The sequence below is a fragment of the Brachypodium distachyon genome, chromosome 2 (assembly GCF_000005505.3).
Source record: "Brachypodium distachyon strain Bd21 chromosome 2, Brachypodium_distachyon_v3.0, whole genome shotgun sequence".
Taxonomy (NCBI): Eukaryota; Viridiplantae; Streptophyta; class Magnoliopsida; order Poales; family Poaceae; genus Brachypodium; species Brachypodium distachyon.
Genome location: NC_016132.3, coordinates 42,985,295 through 43,007,575, shown reverse-complemented (window position 1 = coordinate 43,007,575; position 22,281 = coordinate 42,985,295). Strand labels below are relative to the sequence as shown.

The 22,281-nt window shown below is 47.3% G+C and overlaps 2 protein-coding genes across 2 annotated transcripts; both read left to right on the top strand.

The window, feature by feature from the left end:
* The first annotated feature begins 210 nt into the window (after positions 1-210).
* Positions 211-3,441, top strand: LOC100829183 (F-box/FBD/LRR-repeat protein At1g13570). The gene is made up of 3 exons (XM_010233686.3): positions 211-1,332; positions 1,421-1,555; positions 2,818-3,441. The coding sequence occupies exons 1-3, from the start codon at positions 229-231 to the stop codon at positions 3,214-3,216; spliced, it is 1,638 nt and encodes a 545-aa protein (XP_010231988.2). The 5' UTR covers positions 211-228; the 3' UTR covers positions 3,217-3,441.
* Positions 3,442-8,683: 5,242 nt separating this feature from the next.
* Positions 8,684-21,851, top strand: LOC100828885 (putative F-box/FBD/LRR-repeat protein At5g44950). Its single transcript, XM_010235144.2, has 5 exons — positions 8,684-9,665; positions 9,768-9,902; positions 20,799-21,044; positions 21,697-21,710; positions 21,824-21,851. Exons 1-5 carry the CDS (start codon positions 8,688-8,690, stop codon positions 21,849-21,851), a joined length of 1,401 nt encoding a protein of 466 aa, XP_010233446.2. The 5' UTR covers positions 8,684-8,687.
* The last annotated feature ends 430 nt before the right edge of the window (positions 21,852-22,281 follow it).

The following is a 22,281-nucleotide window of genomic DNA, read 5'->3' as shown; positions in this document are numbered from 1 at the left end:
ACAATGGTCTCAGTCTCAGATCGTTAACGATCCCAGATTAACGAACGGAGACCTTACCCAAGCTTGCTAGCCCCTGTGTGCCCGCTTGCTTGCAGACAGTTGAAGGCACACGGGCCCCCGCCGAGCAACTGCTTCCGACATTTGGCCCAACAACTATTGCATGCCGAACCCTACCAACATCAGTCACCTGCCTACAAATAGCACCGCCTCCACTCCCCAATTCCCCGAATGCCAAACCAAAACCCTCGCCGTCGCCCCCTTTTCTCCCCTCCACCGGCGGCCATGGACCCGCCCCAACCATTAATCGGCATCAGCATGAGCGATATGCAGGCCACCATGGAGCGAGGCGGCATGGATCGCGGGACGCTCGACCTCGGCTTCAACATGCTTCTCTACCTCGTGTACGACTACATCCCCAAGCCGCCCGTCTCCCCCGCCGCTCCTCTCCCTCTCTCCGGCCCTTCCTCTGCCCCCGACGGCGTCGACCGCATCAGCACCCTCCCCGACGCCGCCCTCGCCAACATCGTCTCCCGCCTCCCCGCCAAGGAGGCCGCGCGCACTGCCGCTCTCGCCTCGCGCTGGCGCTCACTCTGGCACTCGGCGCCTCTCGCCGTCGTCGACGCCCACTTCCTTCCAGACGGCGGCGCGAGAGGGCCGCTCGTCATCGGCGCCCCCTCGCCACGCGAGGTCACTGCCGCCGTGACCCGCGCCCTCGCGTCACATCCGGGCCCCTTCCGCTGCGTCCACCTCACCTGCAGCACCATGGATGAGCACCGGGGCGAGATGGCGCGCTGGCTCGACGTCCTCGCCGCCAAGGGTGTCCAAGAGCTCATCTTCGTCAATCGCCCGTGGCCGATGGACCTGCGCCTTCCAACCACGCTTTTCAGTTGCGCCTCTCTCACCCGTCTCTACCTCGGCGTCTGGAGGCTCCCGGACACCGGCGCCGTCCCACGCCGCGCTGCCTTCCCAAACCTCCGGGAGCTCGGCCTCTGCTTCACTGTCATGGAGGACCGCGATCTCGCCTTCATGCTTGAAAGAAGCCCCGTCCTGGAGATCCTCACCATCATGGGAAGCCAGAGCGGAGTGCGCCTCCGCCTCGTCAGCCACAGCCTGAGGTGCGTTCAGCTGAGCTATTCCCACTTGGAGGACATCGACGTGGTGGATGCTCCTCGTCTGGAGAGGCTCTTTCAGTGGACAACTTTGGGCCAGCACAGCAGTACTGGCAGGAAGCGCCGCTCCAGGATCAAGATTGGCCATGCACCCAACCTGGGCCTGCTGGGATACCTTGACCCAGGAGATAATGAGATGGAGATTAGCAACACAGTCATCGTGGTACGTATGCAACACACTAGATCCTAATTTGCATGTGTACATGTGTCCATTAACGATCTCAATTAGGTTCTCTTTGGGTGCATTGCAGGCTGGGACCAAGGAGAACATTGTCCCTAGTGTCAAGACCTTGGCCTACGAGGTGCAATTCGGCGTCCGCAATGCTATCAAGAAGATGCCTTGCTCCCTCAGATGCTTTCCAAACCTTGAGACCCTCCATGTCCAGGTAAATTTGGCCTATTTTTTATAGACAAAAGGTAAAATTGGTTAACGTAACTCCCCCTGTAAACTTTCTGCATTGGGCATTTTGCATCACTGGTAGCTATATACAGTCTGTAGCATGGCAGAAACTCTGAATCAGATTAATTTTTTCGTTTTTGAATAACAGTAGGAGAACTGCCATACTCATTGATTAGGGGAGAATTGCTTTAGAAACATAATGTTTGGGTGGAGGAGAAGAAAAAGGCACGTGCCTATGTCTGCCCGGCCTGCTAAATAAAATTGTGTCCAAAACTCCAAATGAGCCCAGACCAAAGAGGCTCCTCCTGATAGTGCTTCCATAGGGTCGGTGCTCCTGCTAATAAACGTGTGCTTCCTCCTTAATTAATGTGATGAATGTCGAGCTGGTCATCTCTTTCTTGTTGAAGATCCTCTTGTTTGTTCTTTTCAAATCTCCCAACATGCTAGAATCGGTATAGAACGCTGGCCACGTCTTTCTTGGCTGGATCCAGCATTGATCAGTCTTGCGAACCAGTATTTTTTGTTAACTGTAGGGCTCCAAACTAAACCCTCTAGTACTGCAAGTTACAGCTAGGCATTTCCAAATGTTCTTTGCCCATGCCACTTGGCAAATAGTTTGCTGTCCGTCTCCACTCTCAAGGTTCCACGTGCAGAGGGGGCAGAAGTAGTTGCCATTGCCAGAGCGCTGTCTGCGGTTAGTATACACTGAAGTAGGCGTCTCTAGATGAAAAATTTGCATTTGATTGTCGCCCTGTTTTTGCAGAGCAGGCCAGTAAAATTTGTTTAAGCCGCCCCAATGAACCGTAGCATATTCACTTATCCTGCAGAGTGACTGGAGGCAGTGAGGTGCCAAGTTACTTCATCCTGCTCATAAGTTAGGTGACCTGGTTGATGAGAGAAACGAGCAGTGCTAGCTGTGGCAGGTGATCCTTACACAGAGCCTCTGCTGCCATGTCCATTAGCCAGGCTTCTCCGTTAATTGAGAGCATCTCTGATTGATGATTCTTTTTTTCCAAAGGAGATGGCTAAAAAGTCCATTCTTGTTTGTGCCAGTGCTGTGTGATGTTGCGACGGTCATGCCAAAAGGACGCATCTTACTAATTAGGTACTCCCTCCGATCCATAAAAAGTGTCGCCCATTTTGTACTAAGTGGACGACACTTTTTATGGATCGGAGGGAGTACTTAATTGCGGCAGCATGATCTGTCCTCATAGCTACCTAAACTGTATGCATTGATTTCATTTGCAGTCCAAGAAAAATGCTGAGCCCACTGGCAAGGTCAATCTCAAATTCTGGGAGGAGGGGGGTCCAATTAAATGTGTACTGCAGGCAATGAAGAAGGTGTTTTTCTATGAGTTTCGGGGGTTGAGAAGTGAGGTTGCTTTCCTCAAGTTCATCGCCGAGAGAGGTCGGGTGCTGGAGAAGATGGTGGTTGTGGTGGCCAGTGAATGTTTCTCTTCAGGGGGTGATGTGAATGCCAAACTGAAGCCTCTGACCAGTGCAAAATGGAACAGTAAAGCTTGTAAACTTCAACTCTTCAAGAGCCCACGCAAAGAGGGGGGAGTTCCAGTTTTCAGCCACCGACTAGCATCTGAGTTTTCGATTGCTGACCCTTTTGACCTAATTTACTATCAAGAATCTCTGTAAGTCTTGAAGCTTAGTAGCACCATGCGTCTCTAGCTTGTAGAAGACTTGCAGCTACCTAGCCACCTAGGCTTTCTGCTGTCAGACATGGAAGCAGCTAAATATCTGCATTCTCTAGCAAGTTGATATTACATCACAACTTTTGTGCTAATTAAATCTTATGTGCTGGATGCTGGTGGGACTATCATAATTAGATTTTTAAATTATCGAAGACGATATTCCATATTATTTGTACCCATTTGCTTATGTTCATTGGAATGTCTGCTCTATCGTTACCTTATAGTATGTTTTACTACCTTGCAAGTCAATTGTCAGCATGGCTTTTCTGATTAATCAACTCTAACTCCATTATGGTGTGCAGTTGTTGAATTTAGCATGATTAATTTGCCATGCATTAGGTCCTAGATGCAGCTCCTCTGAAGTTCCTGTGGATTTTCTCCATTTCATACTGCAGGGCCTTAATGTTGACATGTAATGCATGGCACACCTGTTGAGTTTCTAGGTGAAGAATTATTGCTTGTGTATATGTTTCCTTTCCAGTCTCGTCTTAGAATGCTAGGCATCCCAACAGTTCGGGCACCTAGACATCAAGGTGCCCAGTTTTGCCCTCTTTTTTTCCCGTCTTCATTGTTCCTGTTTTAGCTTAGTTTTGTTTGCTGTTAGTTTGGCTAGGGTTGGCTTCTACTTTTAGTTTGGTTTTCTTTCCCCCTGTGTTGGTATGATCTTATGATTTGCGCCATGCATGTCTTGTCTTAAACAAATAATGAAAGAAGTGTGGGATTACTTAATTACTTATTCCAGCCTTACTTTATGTAGCTGATTTCATTAGTTTATCTAGCTGTCTTTGTTCTTTTACTAGCAGTATTAAAACACCTCCACGTGTTGCCTATTTAAATGTTTGGTATCATTTGTACCGATCGATTTCCTTAATTATGTGCCTTGGAAGGTCTGCTGGAATATATATCTTTACCATTTTTACCCTGCAAGTCTGTTGTCAACACTCAGCAGGGCTATCTAGTATGGTTTTCTAGATTTAATCAACTGCAGCTCCATTATGTTCCGCATTTGTTGAAGTTAGCATGATTGTGTCATGCATAGGTCTGAGATAAGTATTGCAGTTTTCACTCAAAAAGAAAAAGAGAGAGAGAGAGATAGGTATTGCAGGCCCTTAATGTTGCCATGGTAAGCCTGCTACTTCAACATTTTCTCTATGAAGTTCCAACTGCCAGACATTCATGGAGTGTTTGGCCAGTTTAAGGTGAAGAATTTTTGGTTGGAGTGCTTCCAGTCTTTTGTTAGGCATATGCAGAAAGCACTGTGGCTTAAACACTAGGCCAACTGTTATGCTTTGCTTACCATTCATTCCAGTCTTACTATATGTAACTGGGTTGATTAATTTATCTAGTTCTGTACTAGCCGTATTTAAACACCTTACATCGCCGACGTTGTCCATCTTCAGAGTTCTGGGTTGATTAATTTATCAAGTTTTGTCTTGAGACTGCCTGTCAACTAGTAATGCGTGTAGCACGTGCACTTGTGCCGTCGGGATCTGGGATGTCAAATTTGTACTACATGCAGTCGGTAGTATGCAGCATGGAATGAGATGCGAGCTGTCAATATTAGCTAGCGATATGATTCCAAGGGTGCGGGGTGGGGGCTGTTTGCTGTCTGCAATTGGAATGTGGAGTAGAGTCAGTCTTTATTCTAGTCCGGTTGCAAAGCGTGTGAGGGCGGTCACAGTGCGAAACGATTTTAGCGTATCTTAAACCTGACCACGTCAGTTTGTAAAAATTCTCCGTTTCATAAAGGTTGTTTCGGCAAGATAAGACTTTGATCAATGATAACTTTATTAATATGTGTTTTTACATACATGAAATTTATATCAATAGATTCGTCTTTAAAAGTTCTTTCTAATAATCATGATTTTGTATCATATATGTACATATTAATAGTGTAAGTTTTGGTCAAATTTTTGTCTTAACGAAACAAAGTACGTCAACCTTTATGAAATGGAGGCCAACCTGGAGAAAAGAAGATACAAGGTGTACAGTGCAGCGTATCATGTAATGGGCCCGGTAATTATTGACTTTTCTTTCCCCAGCAGTAAACGAGGAGAGAGGTGCGTACGTGATTGGCGCATTAATTACTTTGCATCCGTTACAAACCACGAGAGACTGTATCTTAAACAAGATACCGTTTTCTTCTTTTCCCTCTTAATTAGTACTCCACCTAAGCAAAAAATCTGACGTGTCCAATTTAGATATGGTTCACGGTGGAGCACTGGGACTGCCCTGAAAATGCACACCTGTTGTCATCGGTGCCTACACCGTACGAGCATCCGCGGAAGAGCACATTTCTTTAGGGAAGAGCACATTTGCGTATTGGGATTTGGGAGTTAAGCTTTTTTTTTAAGCAGGATTTGGGAGTTAAGCGTATAACTTAACTAGTGGATAACCTGTGCGTTGCTGCGGAAATACGTCGAAAGAAACTGCTATGTATATGAAAAGCTAACAGAAGTATTCCTTTGCTTTCAGAGGCGGAGCCAGAAAACACTCATATGGAGGGCCAGAACAAAGAACGTTGTTATTAGGATAGCCAAAACGAAGAAACACACACTTTATAGTACTTCTTCCGTTTCAAAACACAACTCATATAGATTTGTGCATTAGGATCAAGACAGCTCTCATTTCTAATGTCTCACCACTCATATTGGATTAATAGTAAATGGATGTGAGTAGTTATTAGCCGGGTGCGGGTTTCAAGAGAAAAATGAGGTGTATTGTGAAACAAATGAAAAAAATTTATATGAGTTGTGTTTTGGAATGGAGTAAAATATTGCTTGACATAAATTTTTAGAAGTGTTATATTTACTAGCAATTGCTATGCAAACAGGCTACAATTGGCAGAAATATGCAAGCATAAGCACAAATCAAAGGCAGGATGCATTCTCATGCATGTATACACTTACCAGAATTACGTAAATTTGTTTGCTTGGTCCTATTTATTACCATCAGGTAGATCGTGAAACATCATGTTCTTGTAGAAAAATAAGCATGTAAGAAAAAAGAAACAAAGGTGGTATAAAGTTAAAATGTTGGAGGGCAGTTGATATTCATTAGCTAAACGTGTGTCAATGTAACGAGCAGTGCTTCACTGTTGATCCATGCCGGGCTTCATGCAATGCCTAGACCACTGCTCACAGTGAATAAAATGACTCATAGGGTAACCGCCGTAGCCTTACTGTGTAAGACTAGACCCGCCGCTATAGCCTCTGTCAGAGCATTTAATGCCTTGTCTCCACTATTCCACTGACCCCACCTATAAGCCCGGGCGCGGGCTGCCGGGAGGCGCTCCAGTACTCGTGCCAGGGACGTTGGGGGGTAGCATGTCTTGACCTTTCCGAGACGACGCTTCCCGGGATGCCGTTGTAGGAGGGTATCCTCCCTACTCTGAATCTTGGCCTTGACATTGTCAATGGTGTTGAAACTCTGAACCTCCAATGTGATGGTCTTGCCGGAAGCGACCTCGCGGGATCTTGACCGCTGCGACCCACACGTCCAGCATCAGTGGAACCCCGTGGACCACTGGTGCGACATCAACAATGTCCATATCGATGGACCTTTATCTAGGAAAGCTACGTGTGTATGTTGTCGAACCCGTCGGCATACAAGCAAGGGGAGTCAAAGATTTAACCAGGTTCGGGACACTCGGAAGGTAACACCCCTATGTCCTACTTGTTTGGTTTTGTATTGATGAGTCAATAACAAGGGTGCCGTCGAGGCGTATGCTTAGATGGGATCTGACGAATGCGTCTAGGCCGCTTCTATGCGAGATTCGGTGACCTTGGGTCTCGGGTGGAGTCCAACTCGATTACATTGTAAAGACATACTAGGATGAAGCTTCTTTCTCTTGAGTCGCAAGATTGGACATATGGACTCCTGAAATCGTAATAGGCTCACTCATGGGCCCTCAGCTAGGCCATGACAGGTATACTCGAGTCGAGTACGTGGTTAGTTCGTAGATCTTGGTATGCAGGTTGTCCAATGCGTCACGGAGCAGGTCAGCGATACTGCTCCACGCAGTGGTTGAACTGCGTGCGCTCCGCTTTGATGGCAAAGGACAATGAGGACTTTGCAGCTTCTTCTTCCCCGGGGGCGAGGTTGTCGATCTTGGACTCGGTGTTGGCAGCGTGGTCGATGGCAAGCATGACGAGGTCGTGGATCCCACATTTGATATTCATCTTTTACAACTCTTGTTGAACTAAAATACTATACATGAGAACAATTCAAGTTAATTATTTTGAAATATAACAAAGGCGATGTATTAAGTGAAAACCTCGGTTCAGTGAAACCTCAATCCTAACCATTTGATCTAAAATAAATGGATGATATGAGAAGTGGAAACCAACGTATTTTATGAAAACCTCCTTAGACTTTTCCATCTTTCACCTAATCCATTTATTTAATATCTAAAGGTTAGGAATGAAAGTTTTTAGATTTTTGCTGAACAATACTCCCTTAGATCCATAATAAGTGTCTTGAATAAAGTTGTACTCCCTCATTTTCATAAAGGTTGGTGTATTTTGTTTCGTTAAGACAAGCATTTGACCAAGAATTACTCTATGAATATGTAAGTTATATGATACGAAACCATGATCATTAGCAGGAATTTTTAAAGACGAATCCATTGTTATAAATTTCATGTATGAAAAAACAAATATCAATATAGTTTTCATCGGTCAAAGACTTGTCTTAATGAAACAAAATACGCCAACCTTATTGAAATGGAGGAAGTACTAGATACAAGACACTTAGTATTATGGATTGGAGGGAGTAAATTATTATGGATTGGAGGGAGTAAATGTTTTTACCTTATGCGTTTCCTATGACAACTTCAAACTAAAATAATACTCCTTAGATGGTTGGACCTGAGAAAAACTAATGTTGAGAACGCGGGAGGCAATGAACATATTCGACTCACCGTTTTTCACCTGTTTTTTTTTTTGAGAGGAGTCAAGCACTAGTGTTTTTTTTTTAACGAACTCATGGCTTTATTGATTAATAATCAAGGGTACAGAAGTATCATTCCAAGGCCTAGACAATCAGAGGAAGCTACCATGTGTTAAAGACAAAACACTCTTCACTAAGCTATGCAATCACCATTAGAAGCCCTCCCTTCATGCATGAAAATAACATCCTGAAACTCCCTGCTTCGGACGGCAATCTCTCGCAGAATTGCACTATAAGAGCAGCTGATGCAATGTAGAGTTTCCTTGGCCAAAGCAAGAGCGTCAAGCACTGGTTGGTGTTCAAGACTTCAAAGTTGGACGGTTTCACGGGCCCGCGGGCAAACCTGCATCCGAAATTTGGCCCACACCGACACAGCCTCCACTCCCCACTCCAAACCAAAACCCTCATCGTCGCCTCCCCCCCCCCCCCCCCCCCCCCACCCACCCTGACAGGCCCCAGGCCCTCATGGCGAGCAGCGGAGTGGATGCCCAGACGGTGGACCTCGGCGGCAGCCTGTCTCACTACGACCTGCATGACCACGTCCCAAAGCCGCTCGTCTCCCCCGCCGCCCCTCTCGCTCTCTCCGGCGCGTCCTGGGTCCCCGACGGCGTCGACCGCATCAGCCGCCTCCCCGACGTGGTCCTCCACAACATCGTATCCCGCCTCCCCGCCAAGGACGCCGCGCGCACGGCCGCTCTCGCCTCGCGCTGGCGCCCCCTCTGGCTCTCGGCGCCCCTCACCCTCGTCGACGATCACTTGCTTCCGGACAGTGGCGAGTGGAACATCACCTCCACCGTTTCCCGCGTCCTCGCGGCGCACCTGGGGCCCTTCCGCTGCGTCCACCTCTCCTGCAGCAAAATGGACGAGCATCGGAACGAGCTGGAGCGCTGGCTCGTCCTCCTCGCCGCCAAGGGCGTCCAAGAACTCATCTTTGTCAACAGCCCGTGGCCGGTGGACCTGTGCCTCCCTGCCACGCTATTCAGCTCCGCCTCTCTCACCCGCCTCTGCCTTGGCATCTGGAGGCTCCCGGACACTGCCGCCGTCCCGCGCGCCGCCACCTTCCTCAACCTCCGGGAGCTCCTCCTCTCCTTCAGTGTCATGTCAGACCGTGATCTCGCCTTCATGCTTGAAAGAAGCCCCGTCCTGGAGATCCTCACCGTCGTCGGAGGCCAGAGCGGAGAACCCGCACGCCTCCGCCTCGTCAGCCACAGCCTGCGGTGCGTCCAGCTGGGCCTTACCCGCTTGGAGGAGATCCACGTGATGGATACCCCTAATCTGGAGAGGCTCTTGCAGTGGAATGCTGTTGGCAAGCACCACGTTAGTAGTATTTTGTGCAAGAAGGGCCGCTCAAGGATCAAGATTGGACATGCACCCAAGCTGCGCCTGCTGGGATACCTTGAGCCAGGAGATGATGAGATAGAGATTAGCAACACTGTCATCGTGGTACGTTGCAGGCTGCAGCACAAGTACATCTTAATTTGCACGTGTACTTCTGTCAATTAATGATTTTAATTTTCAATTAGTTAAACTTTGGGTGCATCGCAGGCTGGGACCAGGGAGAACATTGTCCCTTCTATCAAGATATTGGCCATACGGGTAAAATTTGGAGTCCGCAATGCTCTCAAGAAGGTGCCTGGCTACCTCAGATGTTTTCCAAACCTCGAGACGCTCCATGTCCAGGTGCATTTGGTTAGATTCATACTTGCTGCATTGGCTATTTCCTATTGCTACTAGCTATATATCTACATTGTTCATGAAACTGAGCCGTGAGAAGTTCTAAAGATCGCTAACCCACCGCTCCGCTCCGAACCTTCGCCGCCACCTCGGCGGCGGCGGCGCCTGCTTTCCAACTCTTCTGCGCATCTCTGCTCCTTCCATCCGCTTGATGGCAGGACCGCTCAGTAACGCTGCGACAGGGGGCTCGAGGGGCGCTGGTTCGTTCAGGGAGGCGTTAATGGAGGGCCTGTCCCCGGAAGCCCATCCTGCCCGGCAGGTTGATGGAGGGGCTCGTCCTCGTCCGCGCTTGATGTCTGTCATTTCTCCGCCCTTTTGCTCGTCGGTCATTCAACCGCGCCCCGCAGGCGGCGACAACGACCAAACAGGGGAGGAGGGAATTGATGGCGAGGGTTGGCAGACGGTGGGTGGAGGGAAGAGCAATAACTCCAGAGCTGCGGCCAATGGCAACGGGAGAAGCATTAACTCCCGGTTTAAGGAGCTGCTCTTAAGGAAGGCATGGGGACGTTGTTTCAATTGCCTCTCTTCAACTCACCGCATCGCTGACTGCCGCAATGCCGCGACGTGTCTGCTCTGCGGTGGTTTTGGTCACAAGGCCAGGAGGTGTCGAGGAGGATCCTCACGGTTGCCGCCGGCCCCGTCTTCATCGAGATCGTCGGCTCCTTGGGCTGCTCTGGCGGAAGGCTTCGCTGCGCGGGCTCCACCACCTTCGGCCGCTCGTGCGGTAACTTGGGCGGTTTCTACTCCGGCGCCGTCCTGTCCTGCTCCGGCTTGCCGCACGTCAGCTCCAGTGGTTGCTGCTCCGGCGCGAACTCGTGCTTCTCCGACACCGTCCATGGAAGCGCCGGGGAGTGACGCGTCCCTCAGGAGGGAGTTGGTGCTGGCGGCGGCTCCCCGCTCCGCGTCTATGGCTTGCGCTGAGCGCCTCTACAGCAGCCGGGGGGTGGTCGCCGTCGTCGTCGGGTTCCAGCCGGCCATGGAGCTTAGCGACATCGCACAGGGTTTCGCCAACCATTTCCAGGTGGATGCTGACTCGCTGAAGGTATCTATGTTGGCCCCTCGCGAGTTTCTTGTGCTCTTCTCCGAGGTACGTTCCAGAAATGAAGCTTTGTCTGTGTCGGGTGCATTGATGCTGGGCAATGTGTCGTTCATGCTCTCGCCATGGACGAGGTTTCGACGTGCCTCCGCGGCCAAGCTACTGTACAGGGTGAGGGTGTGCCTTGATGGTGTGCCGAAACATGCATGGGACATTCTGTCGGTGGCGCAGCTCTTCGACAGATCAATGCTCATTGAAGGAATAGATGACAGTTGCAATTCCCCTGAAGAAACTGCCTGCATGAAGCTGTGGGTGTGGATGGAAGACGTCAACATGCTGGCAAAGGCCCTGTTTGGTTGGGCCGTGGCTTATCTAAAAGCAGATGTGGACTGTCTGCTGTGAAAAAGCAGCCGTGGGTTTTCTGCTGTGAAAAAGCTGTAAAGCTGTTTGGCAAACTAGCTGTGCAGTTGTGGCTGTGGAGTAAAATGTCTGGAATACCCTTAGGAAGCGAGATCCTGATAATATGTGCTAATTTTCTGATAATACCGTTGAAAATAATTTTTGGTGAAGAAGTGAGAATGTATGTGGCATTAATTATTCTGGTAGGATGAAAATATACCTGACATTATTTTCCACCTAGATAAAAATTGACTCGTAACCAATAAATAGTGTTGCATTGAACAAAATGATTGATAACTTATACAAAAGTGACGGAACTAACAAAAGGCATCATACACATTAGTTGTCCGTACAAGGTCATTAGATGTCCAATAATTAGACACTCACAAAAGGACATCATCGCACATAGTCATTACATGTCCAGTAATTAGACATTCACAAAAGGACATCACTTGTTGAGACATTTCCTACATTTAACAAATAAAACTATACTTCTCTCGCACTCATTATAGAGTTTGCAATTGCATCGCGAAAGGTGTTCATGTTGAACCCATCAAGTGAGGATGAGACCGTATCCCCCTGCAATGGTATGGAACCTGCAACCTCCCCTGTCATATAGTTCTCATCTTTTCTTCTGCCTACGAGGACTGTAATGCGGGATAGCCTTCAAAATACGCCACTTTTCCTTGAGAACACCAAAGGAGCGCTCTATCACATTGCGAAGTGAAGAATGTGCATGATTGTATATCTCGTACTTCCCTGTGGGTGGTTGTCCACGACGAAATTCTGGTAGGTGATATGTTTGGCCTTTGTATGGAGCAAGATATCCTTTCCTATTTGGATAGCCGGAATCTACAAGGTAGTACTTTCCTACAAGTATAAAAGGATGTATGCTGCACTTTAGAGAACATTAATTATAAAAAGATGTATGCTGTACTTTCCTTTAGATGAAGAATGCGCATGACACAAGTATAAAAAGAATCTACAAGGTAGTATTTTCCTACAAGCAAATTAATTAAGACAAACATGTATGCTGCACTTTAGAGAACATGGGGGTAATAGTAATACCTTCAAGAGGTACGGGAAATCTGTGAGCATGCTCCACCAAGCTATGATTCAAAATCCTTGTGTCATGCGCGGAGCCCGACCAGCCAACAACAATAAATGTAAACCTCATATCGAAATCACAAATTGCCATTACATTTTGAGATGTGTACCCATGTCGACAGATGTGGTTCACACACTCTGATGCTGGAACAATGACTAGAATATGTGAGCCATCTATTGCGCCGATGGCACCATCGAAATGAGGCCATAATCGAGGATCCTTAATTTTTGCATGTGGAGTAGTGAAAGCATAATCTGTAGGACTTATGTTATTGTATGCTAACTTGCACAAACATGACAGCACTTGCTTGAACTTCCTATGGATCGTCTCGGTTGATCTTGCAAACCGATTTTCAGCTTGCGAGAATGTTTGTGGAGCCCCAACAATCCACAAAAAAATAGCCAGTGATTCTATGGAAGTCATGTCTCTGGTTGATTCCAATCCACAATCACACACTAGCAGATTATGCAATGAATGCAAGACATCAGGATTCATCCTAAATATCTTGTAGCAGCTCTTTTTATGACCAAGACATTCCATGACCCATTCATATCCTGATTGTTGAGGAACCCTATAAGGTGCTTTGTTGAGGTAAATATAACTGTACTTGTAACCAATTTCTCCCATCATAGAAACTTCATATGCCAAAGTTGCATACTCCTGAAGCAACTTCCTTCTCTTTGCAGCCTTATCAGGTTGCAAAACAATTTGATTCGTCTACATAAAAGACAACAAAATTAATTAAATACATCAAGTACAACAAACAATACTTTCAAAAGGGTCTTCAAATACATCCAGTACAACAAACAATACTTCTAAAAGGGTCTTCAAATACACGCCAAACATGGCAACAAGTACTAGAGGCATACATGAGCACTTACACATGCATCCATGTCAACACATACATGGCAGCATGAAAACAGATGACAAAATAGAAGTCTTACAGACTCAAACAACAGTGCTCAACTAATACAACTCAAACAACAGTGCTCAGCTAATACACCTCAAACAACAATACACATCAGTGAAAAGGATATAAGGTTTTGGTCATGTCTGCATGCTCTCTTTCTAGCCAATTTAACCTGCCCTCCTTGGTTTGAATCAGCATGAATAACTCAAGGTACTCAGGTTTCATGACAATTTTGGTTGCCGTGTGAAATAATGGAGTCCCTTCAGCAGCTCCACACTCTACCATCAACTTAAGGACCTCAGCCATGCTAGGGGAATTGTCACAGACAGAGCTGGATGATTCCTCAACACTTGATATCCTTGAATTTATATTACCCATGGTTTTCTTGTACTCACGCAGAAATGGGTTTCTATCCTCCTTTGTTGTGTCTTCTAATAAAGTGGACTTGTCCTGGCGCTTACCCAACCTTTTTCCTTTCTTTGTGGTCACTTGCACATCTTCATCGCTTCTTGACAACTCTCCAGGGATAGAGGTTGTTGCCCCTGTCACATGAGCCTTGTCAAACATGACATCCATCTCCTTCAAGTTGGCTGGCCCCCTTGTCCTCCACTTTGCATGCTTTGGATATTTCTGATTAGTACAACAAAATTAAGCACACAAGCATATACAGGTCGAGTAAAATTATTTTAAACAAATAAGAAAACATCACCACTTGAAGATGATTATTCCACCGGTCATCATCAGCTACAATTGTAGACATCGCATCATTCCACCCAAGTCCAGATGCAGCATTTTTCAACACCATGAACTCAGTGTACTCTTTCTTTAGTAAATCCCATTTATTTTTTAGTTGCTTCTTCACCAGCTTCTGACCAGATTGTTTAAAAAACTTCTCCTCAAGGTTCTTGTAACCTTTTCTATCCAAACATCCCAATGGTCTATTGTTTGCTTCTGTCTCCTCTTTGCATATCTCACAAAAAATTCTAGTGTATTCTGCATTCCAATTTGCCTTCTCCATCTATTGCATCCAATACAATGTCCATACATTAACTACAACAGTACATGGCATTTTGGAGTGTGGCAGAAATAAACACATGGTAGCAGGCAGCAGCATATGCAAAAGCATCATGCATGGAAGCAACATACAAGCACAAGGGTTCTTACCGTTGACATCAGACTAGGCGGATGAGGGCCGAGAGGAGGCGGCCTGGGAGGGGGCGGTCCGGGAGGAGGCGCTGGAGGTTGGAGGCGGCCGACGGTTCGTCTCCCTCCGACGGCCGGCGGTGCGTCTCCCTCCGGCGGCAACAACAAGGTGGGAGAAGGAGGCGGCCAGGGAGGGGGCGGGCCGGGAGGAGGCGCTGGAGGTTGGAGGCGGCCGGCGGTGCGTCTCCCTCCGGCGGCAGCAACAAGGTGGGAGAAGGAGGCAGCTAGGGAGGGGGTGGCCCGAGAGGAGGCGCTAGAGGTTGGAGGCGGCCGGCGGTGCGTCTCCCTCCGGCGGCCGGCAACGAGGTGGGAGATGGGGCTCCCCGCTCGGCCAGAACCCTATCCGACTGCCACTCCTCTGTTCGAGTGGAGGGGAATGGAGGAGATGGCTGGTTCGGGAGGAGATGGTTGTGTTTATAAGGAGTGGCAGTTTTCTCATAATTTCGTTTAAACTGGCAGGGGTATAAGGGCGTGGGATTTGTTCAAAGCCACAAAAGCACCTCAGGATGTGCTTTGCCTTCCCAGTGCAAAAAAGGAACCGTGCTTTGAGAAAGCCTGTGGGAAAGCCACCCATTTGGTTGGGTTGTTGGCTTAAAAGCTGAGAAAGCCAATAAAAAGCCAAACCAAACAGGACCAAAAAAAGGCAAGCTCAAGCTTGAAGAGCTTGAGGAAAGAAGCTCCCCGGGAATGAGAATCCCTCAGATTGGGATCTTCGAGGACGCGTCTCCAAGAACAGCCCCGCTGAACTTGCTCAGTTTTGATGTGTTGCTTCACCTGGACTGTGTCCACGACTACTCCGGCTCCCGCAACTCCAGTGTTCATAGCCATAGGCCGAAGAAATGGTACTACCGGTGGTACCTTCACTCCGAGGATGGAATTTTTCCGCCGCCACCACCGCGGGTCCCTGTGCACTCGAGGCTGAGGTTTCCGGGACGGCGAGATCCTGATGGAGGAGGGGGTGGAAGCAGCAGCTCTGATGATCATTCCCGATGGTCTTCAGGTTGGGACCAAGGGCCAGACATGCATTCCAGCAATGGAGATTGTGGACGTACGGAATTTTTGCAGTTCTTTGGCGGAGGTGGCAGGAACAGACAAGCTGGCACTCATGCTTCGCTGACAGAGGAGGAGCTGTCGGGGATGCACGTGAGACAGGAAACTGGAGGAGGTACACCACAGGCAGAAAAGGAGGGCTCCACGCTACAGGAGTTTGAAAATGGCTCAGGTTTGACTGCTCATAAGGAAGTTCCCAGAGCTTCTTTCCATCCTGCCGGCGGTTCAGAATTCCTTTTCCTTGATAACCAAGCGGGCTCGGAGGAGCTGGAGATGGTGCCTGACCCTATGATAGAAGAGATGCTGCTGATGGGACAAGGCAATAAAGGTGGGGCTGAAGATCTATGCATTGAAGGCGCCGGATCTGTTTCTATGATCGAAGAGGGAGACAACAACATGACGACAAGGAAGATGACAGAGGACAACGAGAAATTGGGAGGGGTCACTGATTTCCTGGGGCTGGACACCTTCGACCAAGGTTTGGGCCAAGCCCATCAGCAGCCAGGGAAGGCGATTTGTAATGTTGACCCATTTGCTGGTACTGGTCAGTTCATGGGACCACTGGTGGCTGAGCCTTTGGGGCCCACGGATCCAATTGCCGAATGGGCCTCGGACTTGGATTGGTAGTCACAAAAGCAGCTACAGAGACCGACGGCTTGCTTCTCTCCTGGGCCCATGTTGAGAATCACATACCTGTGGAGACAGAAAAGATGGATCCAACGCGCACTGTAAATGAGGACGATCAGGATGAGACATTGACTTCTTTTGTTGCAGGTCTAACTTCCCCTGTCCGCCCTGCCATTCTTCCTCCACCGTCGCCGGAGATTGAGAAGGAATATAGAACTCCACAAAGAGACAGATCTGGGTCGGAGGTGCGACAGAGCGGCCGCTTGGCGGCGAAGTCGACGAGCGGCCTTTCCTCCTTCGAAAAGGCACGCCTCGTCCTGCTGAAGAAAGGGGGGATCGTCACCAACGACGAGACCCCGGGGGCCGCCGAGCTCGCCAAATTTCGGCAACTCTTCTCCAAGCCGCTGCCTCTGAGCTTCATTGATGCTGTCACCGAGCTGGTCGGCTCCGCCCACCCAGCTGGCGCATCTGTGGTTTCAAGGATGACTAACCCTGCCCTTGCGGCGGCGGAGCCGCTGGCGGCGGCATGACCGGACCTCTCTTGGTTGCTTCGTCGGTGTGCCAAAGGTTATCCAATGTATCACAACATGTCATGTTGTCTGTCCTCTGTGTCTGTGAAGGAGCTTGTTATTTTGTTCAGTATCCTGTTAGGAGAATTCAGTGTCCAGATTGTTCAGTGTCTTGTTAGGAAGTGCCAGTGCCCTATGAGATGGTATGCCCAATATGTTGTTCAGCTTGCTGAATTGGGAATCGGGTCCGTATGTTGAGACGGTGGGAGGCGGACATTACTCGAGTTCCCATTTGGTTTTTATGGATCTAGCCATCCTATCATGGAATGTAAGGGGTCTAAACAACCCAGCTAAAAGAAGGGCTGTCCAAAAAGCTGTCCAGGAGTTTCGTTGCAATGTTGTGTGCTTACAAGAAACCAAGCTCATCCATGTTAAATCTTCCCTGGTGCGTGAAATCCTGGGGGGAAGCTTTGGTGATAGCTTCATTTTTCTGCCTGCTGATGGAACTAAAGGAGGCATTCTGCTGGCTTGCAAGAGCGACTTCGACATCACCAATGAGCCGAATGCGGTTGGCTCTTACTCGATCACCGGAACAATTAGGGACAAATCCAATAATGAAGACTGGTCGATATTGGGGGTTTACGGACCACATGAAGAAGGAGAAAAGATTCTTTTCTTGCAAGAGCTTTGACAAATTCAGACCGTTGTTTAGTCCAGATGGCTTACCCGCCGGGTGGATGAGAAAAGCAGTACCAATGTGAACCTAAGAATGATGGGACGTTTTCGGAGTGTAATCGATGATCTCGAGTTACTGGAAATTCCTTTAGTTGGTAGGAAGTTTACTTGGTCAAGTGAAAAGCAGAACACTGTGCATACCAAGATCGACCGAATTCTGGTGACTAAAGATTGGAAACTCTCATTCCCTCAATATCAACTCAGGCCAGCGTCTACAACGGTCTCAGATCACTATCCTCTCATTCTCAAGAAAATGCAAACACAACATTTTAAGGGATTCAGATTTGAGCAATTCTGGATTGGGGTGCCGGGGTTCGAGGATATCGTAAAAGCAGCCTGGAGCAAAAATGTCATCTCTAGAGATGCTATTCGAAGGTTGCATATAAAGCGTTCCAGATCTGCGCGTGCCCTAATAAAATGGCACAACGAATTAAAAAGAAAGAGCAAGCTCTCTGAAGAAATTGCCACCGAAATTATTTTTCAGCTGGATCCGGCTCAAGAAGAAAGGGAACTGAATACAGCTGAGAGAGGGTTCAGAAAACTTCTAAAATCCAAATTGTTAGGGCTCGCGGCAATTGATAGAATCAAATGGCGGCAACGTTCCAGGTTATCGTTGATAAGAGAGGGAGATGCGAACACAAGGCTGTTTCATCTCCGGGCTAATGGCCGGAGACGGAAGAATCACATCCCGGTCTTACAGGGACAGTCGGGGCAGGTGTCTGATCACAAATCCAAGGCGCAGATTTTGCTTGACCATTTCAAGGGCTTGCTTGGAACTAATAGTCCTAGGACCATATCTTTCAATTGGCAAGCTTTAGGATTGGGTGCTACTGACCTTCAACATCTGGAGGTCCCTTTCATTGCTGATGAGCTAGAGAGGGCGGTGAAAGATCTTCACGCCGAGAAGGCGCCTAGGCCGGATGGCTTCACGGGAGCATTTTTCAAGAAATGTTGGGTGATTATTAAGGATGATCTGCTCCTTGCCTGCAATCAGTTCCATGATCTCAGAGCCTGGCATTGGAAGCTATTGAACACTGCCCACATTGTGTTGCTTCCTAAGAAGGACAATGCCATGACCGCAAACGATTTCAGACCTGTTAGCCTGATGCACAGCGTGTCAAAGATTCTTTGCAAGATGCTAGCAACAAGGCTCGCACCGGAGCTTAGTAATTTAATTTCCCCAACGCAGAGTGCCTTCATCAAAGGGAGATGCATCCAAGATAATTTCATGTATGTCCAGGCTGTTATCAAATAAGCTCAGTCGAAGAAGAATCCTCTTGTTTTTCTGAAACTTGACATTGCTAAGGCGTTTGAGTCGGTTAACTGGGGCTACATCCTAGAAATTCTTAACCAGTTTGGTTTTGGGCAGAGATGGAGAAATCTGATTTCCTTGCTGCTTGCCTCTTCTTCATCCAGAGTTTTATTGAACGGCATACCTGGGACACCTTTCCCTCGTCGCAGGGGACTAAGACAGGGGGACCCTCTGTCCCCCATGTTGTTCATCTTGGCTATGGAGCCGTTGCACCGTTTTTTAGAGAAGGCAACTGAAGCAAATATTCTTTCAGCTCTCACCAACAGGTCAGCGAGAATGAGAACCAGCTTATATGCGGACGATGCTACCCTCTTTATTAACCCGGTTAAGAGTGAAATCTATGCGGTTCATCTACTGCTTGATGTTTTTGGGCAAATCTCAGGCCTTCGAATTAATTTTGACAAGTGTGCGGCTTATGCGGTGAGTTGTGAAAATCTGGACATGGATGACATCTTACATGATTTTGCTGGAGTTAGGGGAAGCCTCCCTTGCAGATATCTTGGGCTCCCCTTGGGATTCAGGAAACCAAAGAGAATTGAAGTTCAACCTTTGATTGATAAGATCGCAAGCAGGCTCAAGAATTGGAAAGGCCGGTTGCTTTCAAGAGCTGGCAGGCTTGTTCTCATTAACTCGGTGATCACATCTTCAGCGACTTATTTTCTCACCTCCTTCTCTGCTAGCAAATGGACAGTTAAAAGGATCGACAAGCTTCAACGGAATTTCCTGTGGAGTGGAGATGACGAAGCACACGGGGGCAAATGTTTGGTTAATTGGCAAACAATATGTGCACCAAAGAAATATGGTGGCCTGGGAATAAAAAACCTGGACTGCTTTAGTAGAGCACTGCGTCTTAGATGGCCCTGGTTTGAATGGATGCCGGCTGATCGACCTTGGAAAGGCACAACCATCCCTTGCGATCAGTCTGATATGGCTTTGTTCCGGGCATGCTGTTCGATCAAAATTGGCAATGGTAAAAAGGCAAAATTCTGGACGGATCGATGGCTGGATGGGGAGGCTCCTGGAGAATTTGCGCCCGGTCTGTTCAAGCTTGCCAGAAGAAAGAACCTCACTGTTAGTCAGGCAATGGAGAGAGGAAAATGGATGATGGGGCTGCAGAGAATAAACACTGAAGATCTAATCGAGGCTTTTGTCAAATTATGGGACAAATTGCAGGCTGTTCACCTCACAAATTTGCCGGATTCTATCTCATGGAATATGTCGAAGGACCTGGTATACTCTGCAAAATCTGCGTATGAGGACCAATTCATAACCAGAATTCCTCAACCTCATCTGGAGGAGGTATGGAGAGCTAGAGTTGAAGGAAAAATAAGGTTCTTCTTCTGGCTGTTGCTCCGGAACCGGCTGTGGACGGCAGATAGATTGACTTTAGGGGCTGGCCTCATCAGGATGCTTGCTCCCTCTGTGATCAGAGAATCGAATCGGCGAAACACTTGATTGTTGACTGCATTTTTGCCAAAGAAGTCTGGCAGCTCATTGGCACAAACAGCACAAGAATCTCAGAGGCGGCGGCAGCAGCAACAGTCAAGAAATGGTGGTTCAGGATAAGACAAGCACAACAGCGAGACAATGAGGCAAAGAAAGAAATAACTCTTGCCTGCTACGTTGTTTGGAACATTTGGAAAGAACGCAATAGAAGAATTTTCGAAGGAAAAAGCAAATCAACGCAGGTTCTGGTTTCCATGATCAGAGAAGATGTGGCTCAGTTCGAGAATGCTTTTGGGAGATAGATAGATTTTTGTACAGCTGAGCTGCTCCTTGGCAGCTTAGAATTTTTATTTTTTGTAATTCTGTAAACAATTCCCCCTTCTTAATGCAATGACAGAACACCTGTCTTTTCCGTCAAAGAAAAAGAATCAGATATATAACTGCTGCTGAATCACGTGTTCTCGTACCTACCTCAACTATCTGTTTATGGATTGATTTCCTTCGCAGTCCCATAAACATGTTGAGACCACTGGCAAGGTCAATTTCAAGTTCTGGCAGGAGGGCGGTCCAATCAAATGTGTCCTGCAGACCATGAAGAAGGTGTTTTTCTATGAGTTCCGAGGGTCGAGAAGCGAGGTTGCTTTCCTCAAGTTCATCGCCGAGAGAGCTCAGGTGCTGGAGAAGATGGTTATTATGGTGGCCAGTGAATGTTTCTCTTCCGGGGATGATGTGTCCCCCAAACTGAGGCCCCTGGTCAGTTCAAAATGGATCAGTAAAGTTTGCAAAGTTAAACTCTGCAGGAGCCCATTCAGTGAAGGGGGAGATCCAGGGTTCAGCCACTGGCTGGCAACTGATTTGTCGTGTCCTGACCCTTTTGGCCAGGTCAATTATCAGGAACCTCTGTAAGTGTTGAACTTAATCAGTAGCACCGTGCCTCTAGCTTGTCGAAGACTACTTGTAACCAGACTTTCTTTTGTCAGTCTTGGCAGGGCTAAATACCTGCCTTTTATGTGTTTTCTCAAGCAAGCCGTGGCATGCTTTCATTGATTGGTATTGTGCTGGTCAAATTTTTGTTGAATTAAGTATTTTTTGGCTGGATGCTGGTGGAGTAACAGCATTGCAGACAAAATTAGCTATGACAATGTTTCATATCATTAATGCAATATGTGACCCTTGGAAAGTCTGTTCTATTCTATCTGTACCTAACTACCTTACGTTTTACCTTGAGTTTGTTTCCTTGCAATTCAATTGTCAGCAGGGCTATCTAGCTAGTATGGTACTCCGTATTTCTGATTTAATCAACAGGAGCTCCATATGTTGTGCAGTTGTTGAAGTTAACATGATTAATTTTAAGATGCATAGATCTGAGATACAGATTCATGTATAATTCCTCCATTTCATGCAGGACTTTGGTGAACTGTACTGTGTCAGTTAGTTATTTTGTGACGATGTAAGAATGTGCGTATTGTGCTGTGCCAGCAAGGCTTGAAGGTGTATATGTTTGTCTAATTGACTATGAATTGCAATTATAGAATAGTTGAATCAAATGGCCTTCAGTAGCACACCATGCAGTGTATCTTCAGATATTAAATGTTCTGTATACCATGCAGTGTATCTTCTGATATTAAATGTTGTGTATGTTATTAAGAGGGTACACTATCAGGATCGGTACATGTGAATAAGAATGCAACTTTACCTTTTTTTAAGTATATACCGTAATACAGTGCATATAGTCAGAGATTCAAAGGCAACAGTGCACATTTGGAAATGGCGTTCAGAGTTAACATTTTTTTCAGGGATAAAAAGGTAACATTCAGAGTTACTTCTGCCAAGAACCAACATGCCAAAATAATTGTAGCTTCCATGTCTTATAGCTATCCAACTTATCTTAATAGCTGACATGCCCAGCTATGTAGCGCTACAAAATGAAATTTCTCTCAACTCGACAGTGTAGCTTCTGTCCTCTCAGTTTTTAGCAACTACTCCCTTT

Coding starts and splice junctions, on each gene's coding strand:
- LOC100828885 (XM_010235144.2), top strand. CDS start 8,688: ATGGCGAGCAGCGGAGTGGATGCCCAGACGGTGGACCTCGGCGGCAGC. Junction 9,666..9,767: donor TTAGCAACACTGTCATCGTG/GTACGTTGCAGG, acceptor GGTGCATCGCAG/GCTGGGACCAGGGAGAACAT. Junction 9,903..20,798: donor TCGAGACGCTCCATGTCCAG/GTGCATTTGGTT, acceptor TTTCCTTCGCAG/TCCCATAAACATGTTGAGAC.
- LOC100829183 (XM_010233686.3), top strand. CDS start 229: ATGCCAAACCAAAACCCTCGCCGTCGCCCCCTTTTCTCCCCTCCACCG. Junction 1,333..1,420: donor TTAGCAACACAGTCATCGTG/GTACGTATGCAA, acceptor GGTGCATTGCAG/GCTGGGACCAAGGAGAACAT. Junction 1,556..2,817: donor TTGAGACCCTCCATGTCCAG/GTAAATTTGGCC, acceptor TTTCATTTGCAG/TCCAAGAAAAATGCTGAGCC.